Below are 23,862 nucleotides of genomic sequence, written 5' to 3' on the forward strand. Positions count from 1 at the left end.
ACCACCATTCAATATCATGGCTGATCATGCAAATTCAAAAAACAAGAATAATACAGCAAAGTAATAGACCCTTCGCCCCTCCAAGACTGCGCCGACCATGGTAACTGCCCAAACGAAAACCGTCTGCACTTGCTGAGTCCGTATCCTTCCATTCATATATTTGTCTAGATGTCCCTTAAATGCCACTATCGTACCTGCCCCCACCACCTCCCCAGGCAGCGCGTTCCATATATTTACCACCCGCTGTTTAAAAAGAACTTGCCTCACACATCTGTTCTAAACTTATCCCCCACGCACTTGACTCTTCTCCCTAGGAAAGAGGGGTGGGAACTAGAACGTTATCTTAGAAGGTGTCATAACTGAAGGGGAAATAGAGAACAAAGCTAAGAGAACAATATCACCCTCAGGCAGAGCAAAAAAGGTGACAAGTGTGAGAAGGGAGGTGGCCAATGCAGGATTGAGGGTGTTGTACCTAATGCGCGCAGTATACGGAACAAGGTAAATGAGCTTGTTGCGCACATTGAAATTGGCCGGTACGATATTGTGAGCATCAGAGAGACGTGGCTGCAAGGGGATCAGGGCTGGGATCTAAATATACAAGGATATGTGTCCTATTGAAAGTACAGGCAGATGGGCAAAGGGACATTGTTAGTAAGGAATGAAGTTAAATTGATAGCAAGGAGCGATTTAGAATCAGAATGCACAGAATCTCTGTGGGTAGAGTTGAGGAATTGCAAAGGTAAAAAGACCCTGATGGGAGTTATGTACAGGCCCCCTAACCGTAGTCAGGATGTGGGCAGAAAATAAATCAGGAGATAGAAAAGGCATGTAAAAAAGGCAATATTACAATAATCATGGGGTACTTCAATATGTACATGGACTGATAAAATCAGATCGGTTGTGGATCCCAAGAAAAGGAATTTGTGGAATGTTTAAGAGATGTATTTTTGGAGCAGCTTGTGGTAGAGCCTACAAGGGAACAGGCAATTCTGGATTTGGTGATGTGTAATGAGGCAGACTTGATTAGGGATCTTAAGGTAAAGGAATCCTTGGGGAGCAGTGACCACAATATGATAGATTTCACCCTGCAGTTTGAGAGGGAGAAGCTGCAACAGATGTAACAGTATTACAATTAAGTAAGGGTAACTACAAAGTCATAAGGGAGGAGCTGGCCAGAGTTGATTGGGAAAGGAGACGAGCAGGGAAGACAGTGGAACAGCAATGGCAGGGGTTTTTGGGGGTTATTTGGGAGGCACAGCAGAAATTCATCCAAAGGAGGACAAAACTCACTGTCAACAGGGGTGGTACCAGGAGATTGGAGAGTGGCGAATGTCATGCCCCTGTTCAAAAAAGGGAACAGGGATAACCCTGGGAATCACAGGTCAATTAGTCTTACTTCGGTGGTAGGCAAAGTAATGGAAAGGGTACTGAGGAATAGGATTTCTGAACATCTGGAAAGACACTGCTTGATTAGGGATAGTCAGCACGGATTTGTGAGAGGTAGGTCTTGCCTCACAACTCTTATTGAATTCTTTGAGGAGGTGACCAAGCATGTGGATGAAGGTAAAGCAGTGGATGTAGTGTACATGGATTTTAGTAAGGCATTTGATAAGGTTCCCCATAGTAGGCTGATGCAGAAAATAAGGAGGCATGGGATAGTGGGAAATTTGGCCAGTTGGATAACAAACTGGCTAACCGATAGAAGTCAGAGAGTGGTGGTGGATGGCAAATATTCAGCCTGGAGCCCAGTTACCAGTGGCGTACCGCAGGGATCAGTTTTGGGTCCTCTGCTGTTTGTGATTTTCATTAATGACTTGGATGAGGGAGTTGAAGGGTGGGTCAGTAAATTTGCAGACGATACAAAGATTGGTGGAGTTGTGGATAGTGAGGAGGGCTGTTGTCGGCTGCAAAGAGACATAGATAGGATGCAGAGCTGAGCTAAGAAGTGGCAGATGGAGTTTAACCCTAAAAAGTGTGAGGTTGTCCATTTTGGAAGGACAAATATGAATGCGGAATACGGGGTTAACGGTAGGGTTCTTGGCAATGTGGAGGAGCAGAGAGATCTTGGGGTCTATGTTCATAGATCTTTGAAAGTTGCCACTGAAGTGGATAGAGCTGTGAAGAAGGCCTATGGTGTGCTGGCATTCATTAGCAGAGGGATTGAATTTAAGAGCCGTGAGGTGATGATGCAGCTGTACAAAACCTTGGTAAGACCACATTTGGAGTATTGTGTGCAGTTCTGGTCGCCTCATTTTAGGAAGATGTGGAAGCTTTGGAAAAGGTGCAAAGGAGATTTACCAGGATGTTGCCTGGAATGGAGAGTAGGTCTTACGAGGAAAGGTTGAGGGTGCTAGGCCTTTTCTCATTAGAACGCAGAAGAATGTATACAGAATGTATACAATATACAGAAGAATGAGAGGCAACTTGATAGAGGTTTATAAGATGATCAGGGGAATAGATAGAGTAGACAGTCAGAGACTTTTTCCCCGGGTGGAACAAACCATTACAAGGGGACATAAATTAAAGGTGAATGGTGGAAGATATAGGGGGGGATGTCAGAGGTAGGTTCTTTACCCAGAGAGTAGTGGGGGCATGGAATGCACTGCCTGTGGAAGTAGTTGTCGGAAACATTAGGGACCTTCAAGCGGCTATTGGATAGGTACATGGATTAGAGTAGAATGATGGGGTGTAGATTAAATTGTTCTTAATCTTGGACAAAAGTTCGGCACAACATCAGGGGCCGAAGGGTCTGTTCTGTGCAGTATTTTTCTATGTTCTAAATATGCTAAGGGCTGGACAAGGCATCCATGGTTGACGAGAAAAGTCAAGGACAGCATAAAAGCAAAACAAAAAGCATATAAAGCGGCAAGGATTAGTAGGAAGCCAGAGGATTGTGAATCCTTTAAAAGCCAGCAGAGGACAACTAAAAAAGCAATAAGGGGAGAAGCTGAAATACGAGTGTATTTCTAGCTAGTAATATAAAAAAATGGGAAGAGTTTCTTACAATATATAAAAGGTAAGAGAGAGGCAAAAATAGACATTGGACAACTGGAAAATGTGGCTGGAGAAGTAATCATAGGAAACAACGCAATGGCAAACTGAACAATCATCAGTCTTCATGGTGGAAGACACCAGTGGGACGCCAGAGCTCCAGGAGAACCAGAGGTTAGAGGTGAGTGCAGTGGCCATCACTAAGAAGGTTCTGGGGAAACTGAAAGGTCTGAAGGTGAATAAGTCACCTGGACCGGATGGACTACACCCCAGGGCCCTAAAAGAGATAGCTGAGGGGATTGTGGAGGCATTGGTGATGATCTTTCAGGAATCACTGGAGGCAGGAAGAATCCCAGAGGACTGGAAAGTGGCTATTGTACCACCTCTTTTTAAGAAGGGAGGGGGGCAGAAGGCGAAAAATTTTAGGCCGGTTAGCGTGACTTTGGTCATTTTAGAGTCTGTTATTAAAGATAAGATCACCGAGTACTTGGAAGTGCACGGTAAAATAGGACTGAGTATGCACAACTTGTCAAAGAGAGGTCATGTCTGACAAATCTTTTAAGAGTTCTTTAAGGGGATAACAAGGAAGTTAGATAAAGGAGAACCAGTGGGCGTGATTTATTTAGATTTCCAGGAGGCCTTTGACAGGGTGCCGCATAGGAGATTGTTAAATAAGTTAAGAGTCCATAGTGTTAAGGATAAGATCCTGGAATGGATAGAGGATTAGCTGACTGGCAGAAGGCAGAGAGTGGGGATAAAGGGGTATTTTTCAGGATGACAGCCGGTGACTAGTGGTGTGCCTCGGGGCTCTGTGCTGGGACCACCCCTTTTCACAATATACATTAATGATATGGAAGAAGGAACTGAAGGCACTGTTGCTAAGTTTGCAGATGATACAAAGATCTTTAGAGGGACAGGAAGTAATGAGGAAAAAGGGGGCTACAGAAGGATTTGGACAGGTTAGGAGAGTAGGCAATGAAGTGGCAGATGAAATACAATGTGGAAAAGTGTGAGGTTATGCACTTTGGAAGGAGGAATTTAGGCATAGACTATTTTCTAAATGGGGAAATGCTTAGGAAATCAGAAGCACAAAGGGACTTGGAAGACCTTGTTCACTTAAGGTTAACGTGCAGGTTCAGCCAGCAGTTAAGAAGGCAAATGCAATCTGAGCATTCACGTCGAGAGAGCTAGAATACAAGACCAGGGATGTACTTCTTAGGCTGTATAAGGCTCCAGTCAGACCCCATTTTGAGTATTGTGAGCAGTTTTGGACCCCTTATCTAAGGAAGGATGTGCTGGCCTTAGAAAGGATCCAGAGGAAGTTTACAAGAACGATCCCTGGAATGAATAGCTCGTCGTATGAGGAACGGTGGAGGGCTCTGGATCTGTACTCGTTGGGAGTTTAGAAGGATGAGGGAGGATCTTATTGAAACTTACAGGATACTGCGTGGCCTGCATAGAGTGGACATGGAGAGGATGTTTTCACTTGTCGGAGAAACTAGAACCATAGGACACCATCACAAATTAAAGGGACGATCCTTTAAAACAGAGATGAGGAGGAATTTCTTCAACCAGAGGATGGTGAATCTGTGGAACTCTTTGCCACAGAAGGCTGTGGAGGCCAAATCACTGAATGTCTTTAAGACAGAGATAGATAGGTTCTTGATTAATAAGGGGATCAGGGGTTATGGGGAGAAGGCAGGAGAATGGGGATGAGAAAAATATCAGCCATGATTGAATGGCGGAGCAACTCGATGGGCCGAGTGGCCCAATTCTGCTCCTATGTCTTATGGTCTTATCTGACTATCTACTCTGTCCATGCCACTCAATCTTGTAGACGCCTATCAGGTCGTCTCTCAACCTGCGTCGTTCCAGTGAGAACAGAGCGGGTTTATCAAACCTCTCCTCATAGCTAATGCCCTCCATCCTAGTAAACCGCTTCTGTACCCTCTCCAAAGCATTCACATCCTTCTGTTAGTGTGGCGACCAGAATTGTACACAATATTCCAAATGAGGCCTAACCAAGGTCCTGTACAGCTGCAACTTTACTTGTCAATTTTTATATTCAATGCCCTAACCGATGAAGGCCAGCATGCCTCATGCTTTCTCTACATAACCCTTGATCCCTTTAGCCTCAAGGGCCACATGCAGCTCCCTCTTGAATATATCCGCTTTCTGTGCTGGAGAACCCCACAACTTCACAACTGTGAGAAAATAAGTTCTTCTTCGTCTTAGTCCGTAATGACTTACCCCTTATTCTTCGGCTGTGACCCCGAGTTCCGGAGGCCATTCGGCTCTTCGAGCCTGCACCGCCATTTAATGATCATAGAATTTACAGTGCAGGAGGCCATTCGGCCCATCAAGTCTGCACCGGCTCCTGGAAAGAGCACCCTAACCAAGGTTAACACCTCCACCCTATCCCCATAACCCAGTAACCCCACCCAACACTAAGGGCAATTTTGGACACTAAGGGCAATTTATCATGTCCAATCCACCTAACTTGCACATCTTTGGACTGTGGGAGGAAACCGGAGCACCCGGAGGAAACCCACACACACACGGGGAGGATGTGCAGACTCCGCACAGACAGTGACCCAAGCCGGAATCGAATCTGGGACCCTGGAGCTGTGAAGCGATTGTGCTATCCACAATGCTACCGTGCTGCCCCTGAATATGATCATTGCTGATCACGCTAATTCAGTATCCCGCTTTCTCTCCATACCCTTTGATCCAGGGCCTCTTCCAGCTAGCTCCCTCTTCAATATAACCAGCGAACTGGGCCAACGGCTTTCTGTGGTAGAGAATGCCACAACTTCACAACTCTTTGAAAGAAGTTCTTCCTCATCTCAGTCCCGAATGGCTTACCCCTTATTCTTAGACTGTGACCACTAGTTCTCAACGTCTGCAACATCGGGAACATTCCTCTTGCATATCGCCTGCTCAGTCCATCAGGATTTTATATGTTTCTATGAAATCCCCTCACATTCCTTCTAAACTCCAGTGAGTACAAGCCCAGTCGATCCAGTCTTTCTTCATATGCTAGCCCTGTCATCCTGGGAATTAGTCTGGTGAACTTCGATGAACACCCTCAATAGCAAGAATGTATATTTCCCACCTGTATTAGACCTTCCAAAATGCCTCACCTCACATTTGTCCGGATTAAACGCCATCTGCCATCTCTCTGCCCAAGTCTCCAACCGATCTATATCCTGCTGTATCCACATCGTTATCCACAATTTCAACAACCCTCAAACTAGGAAACCAAAACTGCACAAAATACTCAAGGTGTGGCCTCACCAAGGCCCTGTATAACTACAGCAAGACAGAGCAATATGGATACAGAACTGACTAGGTCATAGAAGACAGAGGATAGCAGTGGAAGGGTGCTTTTCTGAATGGCGGGCTGAGACTAGTGGTGTTCCACAGGGATCAGTGCTGGGACCTTTGCTGTTTGTCGTATATATAAATGATTTGGAGGAAAATGTAACTGGTCTGATTAGTAAGTTTGCAGATGACGCAAAGGTTGGTGGAATTGCGGATAGCGATGAGGACTGTCAGAGGACACAACAGGATTTAGATCGGTTAGAGACTTGGGCGGAGAGATGGCAGTTGGAGTTTAGATCATAGAATTTACAGTGCAGAAGGAGGTCATTCGGCCCATCGACTCTGCACCATCTCCTGGAAAGAGCACCCTACCCAAGGTTAACACCTCCACCCTATCCCCATAACCCAGTAACCCCACACAACACTAAGGGCAATTTTGGACACTAAGGGCAATTTATCATGGCCAATCCACCTAACCTGCACATCTTTGGACTGTGGGAGGAAACCGGAGCACCCGGAGGAAACCCACGCACACACGGGGAGGATGTGCAGACTCCGCACAGACAGTGACCCAAGCCAGAATCGAACCTGGGACCCTGGAGCTGTGAAGCGATTGATCCGGACAAATCTGACACAAGGCATTTTAGAAGGTCTAATACAGGTGGAAATATGCAGTAAATGGCAGAATCCCCAAGAGCATTGACAGACAGAGGGATCTGGGTGTAGAGGTCCACAGCTCACTGAAAGTGGCAACGCAGGTGGAGGAGATAGTCAAGGCGGCATACGGCTGGGACATTGAGTATAAAAATTGGCAAGTCTTGTTGCACCTGTATAGAACCTTAGTTAGACCATATTTGAAATTTAGTGTTTAATCCTGGTCGCCATACTACCAGAAGGATGTGGAGGTTTTAGAGAGGGTGCAGAAAAGATTTATCAGAATGTTGCCTGGTATGGAGGGCATTAGCTATGTGGAGAGGTTGGATAAACTCAGTTTGTTCTCACTGGAACGACGGAGGTTGAGAAGTGACCTGTAAGAAGTCTACAGAATAATGAGGGGCATAGACAGAGTGGATAGTCAGAAGCTTTTACCCCCAGAGTAGAAGAGCTGTCAAAGGAGCTTTGGCGACTTGCTCGGTGAATCTTGTTGAGGGCATACACTGTTGTTCCTCTGATGTGACATTGCAATTGAAGGTATCTCTGACAGTGCAATCATGATCAGAAAACCCGAAGGGAAAGATATATCATCCAGGCCAACTTATAATTTTTTTTAAATGGACAGAATGCTGGGCATTCGCTAGTTCTGGAAGTTTGAGCAGTTTAAAAAGGGACAAAGTTTAGAATGTGCGAGGTAAGTTTTTTTTTAAACAGAGGGTAGTGGGCGCTGGAACTCACTGCTGGAGGTGGTGCAATAGAGGCATACTGGAAGTGTAGAAGGTTTTAGGTTAGATGGGTAATATGGCCAGCACAGGCTTGAAGGGCTGAAGGGCCTGTTCCTGTGCTGTACTTTTCTTTGTTCTAACATTTTGATATTTCTGCTAGCTTTCGCTCGTACCAGAATGCTTTCCTCCTCAATCTTTGCTGTTCCTTATATTCTGTCAAATCTTCTGACCTTCCACCTGTCTTATGTGCTTTTACTTTAAGTTTGATACAATCTTTAACCTTTTGAGTTAACCACGGTTGTTGCGTCTGACCCTTATACCTTTTCTTATTTGTTGGAATGTAACTATTCTGTGTTTTCTGAAATTTCCCCTTAAATATCCCTTAAAAACATAGTCTCGGCCCACACTCCTCTTTACCTCAAACTGAACAATGAAATATTAAATATATAAGATCCTGAGGGGACTTGACAGGGTGGATGCTGAAAGGATGTTTCCTCTTGTGGGAGAGGCTAGAACTAGTCAGTAGCACAAGTGGCTAGCACTATGGCTTCACAGTGTCAGGGTCCCAGGTTCGATTCCCCACTGGGTCACTGTCTGTGCAGAGTTTGCAAGTTCTCCCCGTATGTGCGTAGGTTTCCTCCGGGTGCTCCGGTTTCCTCCCACAGTCCAAAAACGTGCAGGTTAGGTGAATTGGTCATGATAATTGCCCTTAGTGACCAAAATGGGTAGGAGGGGTTATTGGGTTGCGGGGATAGGGTGGCAATGAGGGCTTAAGTGGGTCGGTGCAGACACGATGGGCCGAATGGCCTCCTCCTGCACTGTATGCTTTATGTACTATATACAGTAAATAATGATGTAATCCCACCAATGCCAATTGATTCTGCCTAGATTTCTTATCACATTGAAATTAGCCTTCTCCCAATTTGAAAGTTCTACTTTAGATAGTTCCTTGCTTTTAGCCATTTAGCCATGATCATTCTCACTTTATCCACTTAGCCATCCTCATTCCACAGTATCAGATCTAGAAATGCTTATTTCCTAATTGTGTGAAAAGAACAATATTTGAGTAATTGAATATCAATTACTCAAGTATAGTTACAATTATAATCATAGGTACAATCTTAATAAAGGGCAGAGATTGGGTGTAAAGACTCACTGTTCAGTGGATTTTGAGATTCTGTTTTCTCATCCTCCCAATCAGTACTTTCGGCTTCATGCAGCGCACTGCCCTGTTCATCTGACCGCTCTCCCTCTTCAGCTTCACTGTCTGCGCTGCACTGTTCAAACTCCATCAATTCATCCTTGTTCTGACTGGAAGGTTAAAAAAGAATGTTTCAGTGATTCATAACACATTTGGAGTGTGTATGTCTGTGTGTATGTGTGTGTTTTTACAGACACACATTTTTGGGGGTGAGAAAGATTCCCTGAACTCTGAATACACTGCATGGGAAGAGGATTTTCCAGTGCTCCTTTGATCTCGTCACCTTACATGGTGGTGCATGGGCACCCTGATTTCCAGTAGCCCACTCAGAAATAGGGGAGGTCCACAGCATTTTTGGCTCCTCTCTGGATTTTCATGACTACCATCAGCCCCCACCCTCATTTGGCTGTGCAACACTCTGCAGGGGGCAGCATAGCCAAGCAGCAGAATCAGATACTTTAATCCTCTTCAATGTTCAGATAAGAATGCAAATAATGAAGTGGGACCTGTTCGTATATATTGTCAGTCAGGTGAAAACTTTTTTGGCCAGAATTTCCTAGCCCTTGAGGAAAGAGCTGTGCTCCACAAGATAGTGATTCGACCTGTTGGACTATAATACCTTACCATAATAGGAAAGACAGCACATAGTGTATGTGGATCTTTGATGAGTTTTCCATTTTATGGACATTAAAACCATAGAGTATACTGCTGACTCACCAGGATATCAAGGAAGGAAAACTAGAGATTTGAAATACTCAAACTATTCAGCCACTGGAGCTGAAAAGCAAAGTGAATGTTTAATAGCACCTTTTTAAAACAATGCATTGTGATAGAATGAACAGAGGCAGGTGATGTGTGTTTGGGAATCAATGGAATTAAAATTTTTACAAACGAAGTTAGGGGTTGAATGGACTTCCTCTTTATGCAGAATTATTGCAAATTGGGATACTTTGTTACAGGTAATGGTTGAAGCAGATCACTGCGTCTTACCAGGGATAATACCTGAAGCAATACAGAATATAGGATCATGGAAAGAGGTTAGTGCAATTAGTTGTGAATGGGTTTCGTGCAGAATTGTTATGCTACCCTGGGCGAGTGCACGGTCAGTTCCAGACCACAGACCTCGTCATCCCAACATAAGTGAATTAACCAATAATGTGTGTTCCGCCTGAGACCTTTAACGCTAGACTACTCCAATGAGTTACAGGCACCAAATTTAAGTAAAACATGAAAAACTGTTTCTTTTCACAAGACTAAAAGGTGAACATATAATGGAAATAACGGAACAATGGTATACCAGTCTACCTATTCTCAAAACCTCATCCCACCTTCCACCCAGACACACACAAGACCAACATACGGTAGAGGAAGGATTAGCATAATAGGAATTGAAGAAAAAGGTTTACAATGAATTTTCGCTGCTGAGGTTGTGGTTTCTGTAGGTGCCGATCTTCTCCGAATGTGGGGAGAAATTCTCCGACTCCCAGCAGGGTCGGAGAATCGCCTGGGGCCGTGAAAATCCCGCCCCCGCCATGGCAGAGATTCTCCGCCACCCAGGAATTGGCGGGGGCGGGAATCACGCCACCCCGATCAGCCGAAGTCCCGCCGCTGGGAGGCCTCTCCCGCCGCTGAGGTTTGAACCACCTCTGGTGGCAGCGGGATCGGCGCCGCGACCGGGCCCCCAGGGTCCTGGGGGGGGGCGCGGGGCGATCGGACCCCGGGGGGTGCCCCCACAGTGGCCAGGCCAGCGATCGGGGCTCCCCCACTCAGACTCCGGGCCAGTGCCCTGGGTGCACTCTTTCTCCTCCGCCGCCGACACGGCCTCCGCCATGGTGGAAGCGGAAGAGAAACCCACATCGCGCATGCGCCGGGCGACGGGCCTGAAAGGCCGCTGGCGCCGGATTTTTTGCGCCAGTCTTCTGATGCCAACCGCTCCGGCGCGGGGCTAGCCCCCAAAGGTGCGGAGAATTCCCCACCTTTGGGGAGGCCCGACCCCGGAGTGGTTGGCGCCATTCCCCTACGCCAGGACCCCCCATCACGCCGGGTAGGGGAGAATCCCGCCCGTGATGTGTGATTTACACAGGAGATTCAGATCTGTGCAATTCTAGCTTTCGACCACCAGATGGAGCCTGCACCTCCCAGAAAAATTACTGGAGCGTTATATCTGAGAAATTACAACAGACCCTACATCCAGCCTGCGCTTTCTGTTTGACTGATCTTGGTGCAGAGATTCTACCTGTATCTTGAATAGAGTCCTCAGACTGGATTTTCCCCAGCCATTCAGACAGAGGATTAAACTGTTAACAGAGCTAGTAAGAGAGCCTGCTCACAGCCTTTCACTCCAGTAGTTCCCTTCATAGGCCTGACTGTTGTCTGCAGTCTTCATGTCTGGCTGGGAGTGCCTTCCATCTGCTTCCTGCCTGAATCTTCTCACAGAACTCAGGACAAAAATGGAGCTCTTCACATGACCCGCCTTTTTTCCAGAAATGGCTCCACCAATCGCAAGCATTAACAGGCAATGATTCAGAATTCCAAACTCACCGATTGGCTGCATACTGGCTCTGCCACAAAGCATACAGGGGAAGCCCTGGGCCAGTTCATTAGTGTTTTAGTTTTCCTGAAGTCTATATCTTAAGCAAAAGTCTCAATGTTGCAGCAACTGCAAGGAGACTATAGATTAAAGGCAGCCAGCAGAACAGGTATTAAAAAAGAAACACAGAACAGACAAATGTTTTTAGCAGGATCAATACAGTTGGCAATGACCTTCTTTTGTACTTCAAACTTCCACAGCTCTGTTTTTCTTAGCCAGGAATATCAATGACAATTGGAGATATTGTGCAGGTTAGGTGGATTGGCCATGATAAATTGCCCTTAGTGTTGGGTGGAGTTACTGGGTTATGGGGATAGGGTGGAGGTGTTGACCTTGGGTAGGGTGCTCTTTCCAAGAGCCGGTGCAGACTCGATGGGCCGAATGGCCTCCTTCTGCACGGCAAATTCTATGAATTCTATGATCGGGAAGATGAAGGAGTGGAACTATTGTTAATGCAAGCTCTTAACCTGGTGTTGTAAGACTTCTTACTAAGCTCTTAAAAGCCCTTGAAAACTCCACATTGTGACACATACCTAATAATTCTTCCTTTTGAAAGCACTAGTTCCAAGTTATTGTCACTGGGGCCTCGCTCAGTCACTGTCAAAGATGATGGTGAGGTCTTATTGATTTTCATATTGTCCTGTTAATGAAACACATTTATAAGAACATGGGTGGAGGAGCTTTTTGGCAATTCATGTTTAACTCAGTGCAGAATTGTCGACCACCTACCTCACCCCACTGAGCCATCTCCATCTTCTTCAACACTGCCCGAGTATGGAGCTCCAGAATGTCCAGGTCTGAGTGTAACCTGTTTGATGGGTCTCTCAGCCTCCTGCATTTCCTCTTACCCGGGCTTACATTAAAGGAACAACTCTTGTCCTGAGTGACCCGTGTGGCTGGCACTGTGGTCATGATTCCCTGAGATTTTATGGTTTTGTTTCCTATGTTCATCTCCTGCAAATACATGTAGATGCTTTAGAGAAAAGATTCTACACAGTGTAGTCAAAGCACAAAACCACGCAAAATACTCTCTCCACGCTTCTGTTGGCCATTTCAAATGACTAATGCCTTAATTCTGATCACCACGTACCAAATTCAACCGTAAAACTACCACGTGCCCATACAAAATAGGCATGTATAAACATATATCCAATTTGTGAGGTCCCTTCCAATCTGTAATTTGGAAGGCATTTCCTTTAACCACTATGATCTTATTCAGAATTAAAAATAAAATTTAGCAGGAGGCATTTGTGATTTTAGGAATAAAGCATGTTATTTATCGTAGACTTGTCCCAAATGTTTGAAACAGAATGTCTCAATCACTCACAAAATTAGATAAAGTTAAAGCTGTAATTAGAAAAATAAAATTTATAACACACTCTATATTAATGCAGGCCTGCTTACTTCAAGCTGATCACAAGTGTAGCAGCCCAACCATGGCTAACAAAATAAATTAAACATAGTATTAGTTATTATTTGGCAAACCTACTGGAGTTTTTTGAGGATGTAACTAGCAGAATAGATAAATGTGAACCAGTGAATGTGGTGTATTTTTCTAAAGTCTCTCATAAGAGGTGAGGTCATTTAGAAATGCGATGAGGAGAAACATCTTTACTCACGCGGAGGTAATCGTGTGGAATTCTCTACCATAGAAGGCTGTGGATGCCAAGCCACTGAAAATATTTCAGAAGGAAATAGGTAGATTTCTAGACTCTAAAGGGGTCAAGGGGTATTTAGATGGAGGATCAGCGATGATCAAATTGATTGGCGGAACAGACTTGAAAGGCCAATGATGCTCCTATTTTCTATCTCTATGTTCCATTTAGGTGGAGTGAATGTCTGTCTTTTAGAAAGAAACAATTCTCATGAAACTGCAAAGCTTCTTCTTGTGGACAAACAACCAGGAGACTGGTTCTCAGGTGGACTTGAAATCTGGAACAACTACAATACTTCGGTTGCATGAGAAGACTTTCAGCTCCGATGGTTTAGCCGCTTCTGAAATTTCAATGTTTCTCTGCTGGATTTGTTTTGTTCATGATATTTTAAACTAAGTCTTGGAAAGTTCGTTTCAGACCACCAAGATACAAAGCAGTTGTAAATTCAAAAGTCTGCCTCACGGAGCTCGAATATTTTCCTTTGTTCAATGTAGCACTCCAAGATCAAAAGTCTGCTTCATCCGTACGAAATTAGATGCTTAAACTTGACTGGTGGCTGTGAAGTTCCCTTCTTCAGGTCTATGTTTAAATAAATATTGGCAACAGAACCTAATATGGTCTACTGTTTAAATGCTCATTAAGCCGCAGTCATGTAAAGGTAAGGTAAAGTCACCATTGTCCCAGGGTGACCATAAGCTGCATTCCCATCTGAACAGGTTTTGTAGCCACTTTCATATAGCATGATCTTCAGTCTGTAATATCCACATGCTTGTACTAAGCATGACAATACATACATGTAAAGGTACACGTATACACACAGGTATACAGATGTCCATAGCCCTAGCCCATAATTTAGAATTATCCAGCTGATATTTGCTATCGTTTCAAGCTGCGTTTCAACCTCAAATGTTGTCAGACTGAAACCTAGCTCAAGTAGTGCAGAGTTAAGAATCAAGGTTGGTCAAACTTCCGGTTGTGGCATGGAGGTGGAGGTTGCATGTTTGGTGGCTCCTGCCACAGCTGTCATTTTTCACCCTTTAAGCCCAGTTTTTGGGGTAGATTTGTCCACAAGAACTGTGGGTAACTTTGGGGCATTTATAGAATGTCAAAAACCAGAAAGAAGAATCCAGGGAAGGGCGCAGTGAGTGAAGGTCCACCGGCAACGTGGTGAGGGGGAGACAGTAGGAGGAAAGATGATGGGAGAGCGCCCGCTGGGGTGGGGGTGGGGGCCACGTCCATCACAATGGAGAATATAACGGAGGTGATGGCTGGAGTTCGAACGGTTGTTTAAAGCGTTTCGGCGAATATGAGGTTATCCACTTTAGTGGCAAAAACAGGAAGGGAGATTATCTGAATGGTGACAGTTAAGGAAAAGGGGAAGTGCAACGAGGCCTGGGTGTCATGGTGGAACAGTCACTGAAGGTTGGCATGCAAGTGCAGCAGGCGGTGAGGAAAGCTAATGGCATGCTGGCCTTCATAATAAGAGGGTTTGAGTAAATATTTTGTGGTGTCCCGGCCGGGGGTGGGAGCAGGGGTGGGGGGCTGCCATTCCGTAGGGCAGTAACCCACTTTGGGTGCAGATGGCACAAAATTGGGGGCAGCTCCGTAGATATAACATCGCTAGTTTGGTGGGGAAGGTGAAAGCGGATTTGGCAAGAGGATTAAGAAGGGGTTGTTGCAGAGAGGACACAGTCTGGGGGTTTGGGTCTCCCAAATTGTATTATTACTGGGCAGCAAATGCTGAGAAGGTGCGGGGCTGGTTTGGGGGGGCTCCCAGTGGGTTAAAATGGAGGAGAGTCTATGCAGTGGGTTGGGGTTTAGGGCATTGGCAATAGCGCCGCTCCCAATGACCCCAAGGAAATACCCAGGGAGTCCCGGTGGCAGTGATGGTGCTCAAGATCTGAAGGCAGTTGCGCTAGCACTGTAGGCGGAGTCAAGGGAAATGCCAATTTGAGGGAACCATAGATTTGAACTAGGGAAATGGGATGGGAATTTTCAGGGATGGGAATTTTCAGAGATGGGAGGAGGAGAGGGTATTAAAGGATTTGTTTCTGGGTGGCCAGTTTGTGAAGTTGGAGGAGCTGGGATGGGCGGGGTGAGATGTTTAGGTATATGCAGGTCCGAAATTTTGCCAGGAAGTAGGTACAGAGCTTTCCGATTGCACTGGCCCCCACACGGTTGGAAGAGATGTTGACGGCGGTGGGATTGGAGAGAGGCGGTGTCGCCGATTTATGGGGTTATTCTGGGAGAAGATATCACTGGGTGGGATTAAGGCAAAGTGGGAGGAAAAGTTGGGAAGGACATGGAGGAGAGGTTGTGGTGTGAGGTGCAACGGAGGGCGAATGAGGCAACTTGATGTGCGAGGTTGGGGCTGATACAATTGAAGGTGGCATATAGGGTACACCTCAAGGACGAGGATGAGCCAACTTTTTGGAGGGGGTGGAAGATCATTCATACATACATACAATTTACAGTGCAGGGGGCCATTCGGCCCATTGACTCTACTCCGGCCCTTGGAAAGAGCACCCTATCCCCATTACCCCACCAAACCTTTGTTTTGGACACTAAGCGCAATTTAGCATGGCCAATCCACCTAACCTTCACATCTTTGGACAGTGGGAGGAAACTGGAGCACCCGGAGGAAACCCACGCAGACACAGGGAAACAGATTCTGGAAAGGTGCAGAAGTCACAGGGTAGTAGTCATGGGCGACTTCAACTTCCCAAACATTGAGTGGAAACTCTTTAGATCAAATAGTTTGGATGGGGTAGTGTTTGTGCAGTGTGTCCAGGAAGCTTTTCTAACACAGTATGTAGATTGTCCGACCAGAGGGGAGGCCATATTGGATTTAGTACTTGGTAATGAACCAGGGCAGGTGATAGATTTGTTAGTGGGGGAGCATTTTGGAGGTGGTGACCACAATTCTGTGACTTTCACTTTAGTAATGGAGAGGGATAGGTGCGAGCAACAGGGCAAGGTTTATAATTGGGGGAAGGGTAAATACAATGCTGTCAGACAAGAATTGAAGTGCAGAAGTTGGGAACATAGGCTGTCAGGGAAGGACACAAGTGAAATGTGGAACTTGTTCAAGGATCAGGTACTGCGTGTCTTTGATATGTATGTCCCTGTCAGGCAGGGAAGAGATGGTCGAGTGAGGGAACCATGGTTGACAAGAGAGGTTGAATGTCTTGTTAAGAGGAAGAAGGAGACTTATGTAAGGCTGAAGAAACAAGGTTCAGGCAGTGCGCTGGAGGGATACAAGATAGCCAGGAGGGAACTGAAGAAAGGGATTAGGAGAGCTAAGAGAGGGCATGAAAAATCTTTGGCGGGTAGGATCAAGGAAAACCCCAAGGCCTTTTACACATACGTGAGAAATATGAGAATGACTAGAGTGAGAGTAGGTCCGATTAAGGACAGTAGCGGGAGATTGTGTATTGAGTCTGAAGAGATAGGAGAGGTCTTGAACAAGTATTTTTCTTCAGTATTTACAAATGAGAGGGGTCATATTGTTGGAGAGGACAGCGTGAAGCAGACTGATAAGCTTGAGGAGATACTTGTCAGGAAGGAAGATGTGTTGCGCGTTTTGAAAAACTTGAGGATAGACAAGTCCCCCGGGCCTGACGGGATATATCCAAGGATTCTATGGGAAGCAAGAAATGAAATTGCAGAGCCGTTGGCAATGATCTTTTCGTCCTCGCTGTCAACAGGGGTGGTACCAGAGGATTGGAGAGTGTCGAATGTCGTGCCCCTGTTCAAAAAAGGGAATAGGGATAACCCTGGGAATTACAGGCCAGTTAGTCTTACTTCGGTGGTAGGCAAAGTAATGGAAAGGGTACTGAGGGATAGGATTTCTGAGCATCTGGAAAGGCATTGCTTGATTAGGGATAGTCAGCACGGATTTGTGAGGGGTAGGTCTTGCCTTACAAGTCTTATTGAATTCTTTGAGGTGGTGACCAAGCATGTGGATGAAGGTAAAGCAGTGGATGTAGTGTACATGGATTTTAGTAAGGCATTTGATAAGGTTCCCCATGGTAGGCTTATGCAGAAAGTAAGGAGGCATGGGATAGTGGGAAATTTGGCCAGTTGGATAACAAACTGGCTAACCGATAGAAGACAGAGAGTTGTGGTGGATGGCAAATATTCAGCCTGGAGCCCAGTTATCAGTGGCGTACCGCAGGGATCAGTTCTGGGTCCTCTGCTGTTTGTGATTTTCATTAACGACTTGGATGAGGGAGTTGAAGGGTGGGTCAGTAAATTTGCAGATGATACGAAGATTGGTGGAGTTGTGGATAGTGAGGAGGGCTGTTGTCGGCTTCAAAGAGACATAGATAGAATGCAGAGCTGGGCTGAGAAGTGGCAGATGGAGTTTAACCCTGACAAGTGTGAGGTTGTCCATTTTGGAAGGACAAATCTGAATGCGGAATACAGGGTTAATGGTAGGGTTCTTGGCAATGTGGAGGAGCAGAGAGATCTTGGGGTCTATGTTCATTGTTCTTTGAAAGTTGCCACTCAAGTGGATAGAGCTGTGAAGAAGGCCTATGGTGTGCTAGCGTTCATTAGCAGAGGGATTGAATTTAAGAGCCGTGAGGTGATGATGCAGCTGTACAAAACCTTGGTCAGGCCACATTTGGAGTACTGTGTGCAGTTCTGGTCACCTCATTTTACGAAGGATGTGGAAGCTTTGGAAAAGGTGCAAAGGAGATTTACCAGGATGTTGCCTGGAATGGAGAGTAGGTCATACGAGGAAAGATTGAGGGTGCTAGGCCTTTTCTCATTAGAACGGAGAAGGATGAGGGGCGACTTGATAGAGGTTTATAAGATGATCAGGGGAATAGATAGAGTAGACAGTCAGAGACTTTTTCCCCGGGTGGAACACACCATTACAAGGGGACATAAATTTAAGATAAATGGTGGAAGATATAGAGGGGATGTCAGAGGTAGGTTCTTTACCCAGAGAGTAGTGGGGGCATGGAATGCACTGCCTGTGGTAGTAGTTGAGTCGGAAAATTTATGGACCTTCAAGCGGCTATTGGATAGGTACTTGGATTAGGGTAGAATAAGGGAGTGTAGGTTAACTTCTTAAGGGCAGCACAGTAGCATTGTGGATAGCACAATTGCTTCACAGCTCCAGGGTCCCAAGTTCGATTTCGACTTGGGTCACTGTCTGTGTGGAGTCTGCACATCCTCCCCGTGACTGCGTGGGTTTCCTCCGGGTACTCCGGTTTCCTCCCACAGTCCAAAGATGTGCAGGTTGGGTGGATTGGCCATGACAAATTGTCCAAAATTCTATGATTAACCTAGGACAAAGGTTCGGCGCAACATCGTGGGCCGAAGGGCCTGTTCTGTGCTGTATTTCTCTATACTCTAGTAAGTGACCCAAGCTGGGAATCGACCCTGGGACCCTGGAGCCTTGAAGCAACTGTGCTAACCACTGTACCACCGTGCTGCCCTGTTTGTGGATGTTTGTGAATGCTGTGTGGGTGGGGAGGGGGGGCAAACTGGAGGGCTTTTAGAGGGAGGTCTTTAAGGTAATCTCAAAGGTGGTGAGACGTGAGACTTGAATCAGGTCCCTTCGAAGCCATATTCAGGGTGTCGGATTAGCCGGGGTTGGAAGCAGGTGCGGAGGCTGATGCCTCGCTGGAGCCTTTGCCTCGCTGATTGCCCGAAGGTGGATTCTGTTAGGGTGGAGGTTGGCTTCTCCGCCCTGTGCCTCGGCTTGGCGGGGGACCTGTTGGAGTTCTTAACGCTCGGGTTGGAATGTAAAAATTAATGATAATTCTTTTTAATGGTGTTTTGTATTCAAAATGTTGGGAGCTGTTTGAGAGTGGGTGGGATGAGGGGATTGCGGGTTAGGGGATTGCCATTGTATTTGTTATTATTGTTCATTATTTATTGTTTTAAATATGATAAATGTGAAAAAGGAGAATAAAAATATTTGTCAAAAAAACAAAAAGAGGGTTTGAGTATAGAGTAGCGATGTCTTGCTGCAGGGCCTTGGCGAGGCCACACCTTGAGTATTGTGTGCAGTTTTGGTCTCCTAGTCTGAGGAAGGACATTCTTACTATGAGGAGTGTCCAGCGAAGGTTCACCAGTCTAATTCCCAGGATGGCAGGGCAGACCTATGAAGGAAGACTGGATCGACTGGGCTTGTACTCACTGGAGTTTAGAAGAATGAGAGGGGATCTCATAGAAACATATAAAATCCTGACAGGACTGGACAGGCTAGATGGGGGAAGAATGTTCCCAATGTTGGTGACGTCCAGAACCAGGAGTCACTGCCTAAGAATAAGGGGTAAGCCATTCAGGACTGAGATGAGGAAGAGCTTCTTCTCTCCGAGAGTTGTGAACTTGTGGAATTCTCTACCACAGAAAGTTGTTGGGGCCAGTTGGATATATTAAAGAGGGAGCTGGACATAGTCCTTGCGGCTAAAGGGATCAAGGGTATGGAGAGAAAGCGGGAGTGGGATCTTGAATTTGCATGATCAGTCATGATCATATTGAACTATGGTGAAGACTCGAAGGGCCGAATGGCCTACTCCTGCACCTATTTTCCATGTTTCTATTTCAAAAAGCATCAGATGGTGATGATGGCTTCGCTAAAGGGGTGGGTGGGCGGGATACTCGCTCCGGTCAGAGTGGAGTTGGTGAGAATTTCCGACATCGGTGCGGGAGCAGGGGGAGAAAAACAGATGGATGATGCCTTTCACGGCAGTGAGTTCACCTCAATGCATCCTCAGCTGCGGAGGGTGGCAGAGATTAACAGAGGGCTGGGAGCCAAGGTGGAAGACCTGGAGAACTGGTAGTGAAGACATAACCTGAGGATCGTGGATGTGTCTGAGGGGTGGAGGGCCATCAGATATTTCGCCGATATGCTAGCAAAGTGGATGGGGAGGAAGATTTTAGGGGCCATACCAGACCTGGATATGCATCAGTCGATACAGGGGCGGTGAAGGAGAATTGGAATATAGTGTTGGATGCAAGGATAGATAGGTGCCTTTCAGAGGGGGGAGAGCGGGATTAGCCGGGATTATGAAGGAGATGGGTGGAGCAGATCCGTGGAGGTTTCTGCACCCACGGGACAGAAAGTATTTGTTTTTCGCACCATTCATAAGATGTAGTCGAGGGTTGACTTTTTTTGTGGTAGGGAAGGCGCTGTTGGCTAGGGTGAAGCAGGCAGAGTATTCCGCGATCATGATATCAGACCATGCTCCGCACTGAGTGGATGTAGTCTTGGAGAAGGGTCCGGCCCAGAGGCCGGTGTGGAGACTAGACACAAATTTTTCGATAAAGATGCAGAAGGTAATTGAGGAGCATTTGGAGTTCAACCGAAATGAGGAGATCTTATTGTTGGTGGTTTGGGAGGTATTGAAGAATAGTGAGGGGCGGGTCATCTCATCCAAGAGAAAGATGGACAGGGAGGCGGAAGGAGCGGCAGCGTCGGTTCGAGAAGATTTTGGAAGTTGATGGAAGATATGCAGAGGATCAGGAACTATTGGTGAGGAGGAAGGAGTTGCAGGCAAAGTGGCTTCCTGTCTATGGGGAGGGCGGTTCAGCAGTTGACGAGAGCATCGGGGTTTGTGTATGAGTATTGTAAGGCTAGTCAGTTACTGGCGAGCCAGCTCCATCAAAAGGCTGCGGGGAGGAAAATCGTACAGATAAGGGATGGAACGGGAGGGCTGGTGGTGGCTCCAGAGTAGGTGAATAAGGTGTTTGAGGACTGTTATAGGCGTTTATGTAAGTCAGAGCCACCGGAGGCTGTGGGTGATGACGGATCAGGAGCAAGTGGAATGTCCAGAGGTGGGAGAGGAGGAGAGGGTCGGGTTAGAGGAACCATAGAGGGTGGGGGAAGTGAACGCAGCGATAGGTAGGATGCAGCCAGGTAAGGTAACGGGTCGGATGGACTCCTGGTGGAGTTCGATAAGAAGTTTAAGGACAAGTTGGTGTCACTTGATGGAAATGTTTGAGGATATGATGGCAAAGGGAGGGTTGCCTGAGACAATGAGGCAGGCATCTATTTCATTGTTGCTTAAAAAGGAGTGCGGGTCATATAGGTCTGTTTCAGCACTGAATGTGGATACCAAGATACTGGCGAAGGTGTTAACAGTGAGGCTGGAGGAGTGTCATCCAAAGGTGGTGGGGGAAGGTCAGACGGGGTTCGTCAAGGGCAGACTGCTGTCGTCGAACATGTGGTGGCTGCTGAATGTGGTGCTTTCTCCAGCAGAGGGAAGGGAGTTCGAAGTGGTGGTGGTGGCGTTCGATGTGAAGGCATTTGACAGCGTGGAGTCATTTGTTTGTGGTACTGGGAAAGTTTGGAATTGGGCCTAAGTTTGTGACTTGGGTAAAATTGTGTGCAGACGAATAATACGCAGTCGGAATACTACCCACTATTCCAGGGAACAAGGCAGGGCTGTCCCATGTCTCCCCTCTTGTTCTCGGTGGCGATTGAGCCTTAGGTATTACACTGATGGGTTTGGGCTTATGGATGGGGATCGTGAGGGAGGGGCGGATCGTGAGGGAGGGGCGGGTCGTGAGGGAGGGGCGGGTCGTGAGGGAGGGGCGGGTCGTGAGGGAGGGGCGGGTCGTGAGGGAGGGGCGGGTCGTGAGGGAGGGGCGGGTCGTGAGGGAGGGGCGGGTCGTGAGGGAGGGGCGGGTCGTGAGGGAGGGGCGGGTCGTGAGGGAGGGGCGGGTCGTGAGGGAGGGGCGGGTCGTGAGGGAGGGGCGGGTCGTGAGGGAGGGGCGGGTCGTGAGGGAGGGGCGGGTCGTGAGGGAGGGGCGGGTCGTGAGGGAGGGGCGGGTCGTGAGGGAGGGGCGGGTCGTGAGGGAGGGGCGGGTCGTGAGGGAGGGGCGGGTCGTGAGGGAGGGGCGGGTCGTGAGGGAGGGGCGGGTCGTGAGGGAGGGGCGGGTCGTGAGGGAGGGGCGGGTCGTGAGGGAGGGGCGGGTCGTGAGGGAGGGGCGGGTCGTGAGGGAGGGGCGGGTCGTGAGGGAGGGGCGGGTCGTGAGGGAGGGGCGGGTCGTGAGGGAGGGGCGGGTCGTGAGGGAGGGGCGGGTCGTGAGGGAGGGGCGGGTCGTGAGGAGGGGCGGGTCGTGAGGAGGGGCGGGTCGTGAGGAGGGGCGGGTCGTGAGGAGGGGCGGGTCGTGAGGAGGGGCGGGTCGTGAGGAGGGGCGGGTCGTGAGGAGGGGCGGGTCGTGAGGGAGGGGCGGGTCGTGAGGGAGGGCGGGATCGGAGGGAGGGGGGATCGTGAGGGAGGGGCGGATCGTGAGGGAGGGGCGGATCGTGAGGGAGGGGCGATCGTGAGGGAGGGGCGGGATCGTGAGGGAGGGGCGGATCGTGAGGGAGGGGCGGATCGTGAGGGAGGGGCGGATCGTGAGGGAGGGCGGATCGAGAGGGAGGGGCGGATCAAGAGGGAGGGGCGGATCGAGAGGGAGGGGCGGATCGGAGAGGGAGGGGGGTGGGAACGTATGGGGATGGGTGGATCGTATGGGGATGGGTGGATCATATGGGGGATGGGTGGACCGTGAAGGGGGGGGGGGGGGTCGTGAGGAGGGGTGGATCGTGAGGGGGGTGGATCGTGAGGGGGGTGGATCGTGAGGGGGGTGGATCGTGAGGGGGGTGGATCGTGAGGGGGTGTGATCGTGAGGGGGGGTGGACGTGAGGGGGGGGTGGGCTCGTTGAGGGGGGGGGATCGTGAGGGGGGGTGGATCGTGAGGGGGGGGTGGATCGTGAGGGGGGTGGATCGTGAGGGGGGTGGATCGTGAGGGGGGTGGATCGTGAGGGGGGGTGGATCGATCGTGAGGGGGGGGGGGTGGATCCTGAGAGGGGGGTGGATCCTGAGAGGGGGGGTGGATCGTGAGGGGGGGGGTGGATCGTGAGGGGGGGGTGGATCGTGAGGGGGGGGTGGATCGTGGGGAGGAGGTAGGGGTGGATCAAACTGAGTCTGTACAAAGATTATTTGCTGCTGTGCATTTCAGACCTGGACCCAACGTCGACAGGGTCGCTAGGGAAATTTGGGCGTTTTCGGGGTAGAAATTGAATTGAAGGGGGCGGGACATGCAGGGGCAGAGCCCGCAATGCCAACCAGGGCAAACGTGTAGCCTGTTGAACTTGGTTGGGCACGGGAGTACGCACCATGCTAACATGTTGGCCTTTCACTCCCTGCAGACAATGGATTTGAGTTCAACCAGCAATGGTGGCTGCCCTGCTGCTCAATGCAGCTCAGCGGGATGCCGTATGAGCAACCGCCACTCGAAGAGGAAGAAGAAGCTACAGCAGTGGTGCATGCAGCAGAAGGGCAGGAGGCAGCTGCCCAGGCTGGAGGGCCGGCGGCCCCAACAGGCCGAGGAGGAGGGGGTACCAAAGAGACGCCGTATGAGGCCTCGTGTGTACAGGCACCGCCTGACATTCAAGGACCTGCCAGACCAGGCATGCCATCGAACCACATGAACCGGTGACCAGATTGACAGTGAGGGGCGGGTCGTGAGGGAGGGGCGGGTCGTGAGGGAGGGGCGGGTCGTGAGGGAGGGGCGGGTCGTGAGGGAGGGGCGGGTCGTGAGGGAGGGGCGGGTCGTGAGGGAGGGGCGGGTCGTGAGGGAGGGGCGGATCGTGAGGGAGGGGCGGATCGTGAGGGAGGGGCGGATCGTGAGGGAGGGGCGGATCGTGAGGGAGGGGCGGATCGTGAGGGAGGGGCGGATCGTGAGGGAGGGGCGGATCGTGAGGGAGGGGCG

At 48.5% G+C, this 23,862-nt stretch overlaps 1 protein-coding gene across 3 annotated transcripts in view; it reads right to left on the reverse strand.

Moving 5' to 3' along the window:
* LOC119955298 (lysine-specific demethylase 7B-like) overlaps positions 1 to 23,862 on the reverse strand; it is a 316,061-nt gene that overhangs the window by 152,472 nt on the left and 139,727 nt on the right. For all 3 annotated transcript variants that reach the window (XM_038781379.1, XM_038781377.1, XM_038781378.1), the window contains 3 exons: positions 12,215 to 12,439; positions 12,019 to 12,125; positions 8,851 to 9,005 (listed from right to left, as the gene is read on the reverse strand). In XM_038781379.1, coding sequence (XP_038637307.1) covers positions 8,851 to 9,005; positions 12,019 to 12,125; positions 12,215 to 12,439 — 487 coding nt within the window. The remainder of the gene's footprint in view (positions 1 to 8,850; positions 9,006 to 12,018; positions 12,126 to 12,214; positions 12,440 to 23,862) is intronic.

The sequence above is a fragment of the Scyliorhinus canicula genome, chromosome 20 (genome assembly GCF_902713615.1).
Source record: "Scyliorhinus canicula chromosome 20, sScyCan1.1, whole genome shotgun sequence".
NCBI lineage: Eukaryota > Metazoa > Chordata > Chondrichthyes > Carcharhiniformes > Scyliorhinidae > Scyliorhinus > Scyliorhinus canicula.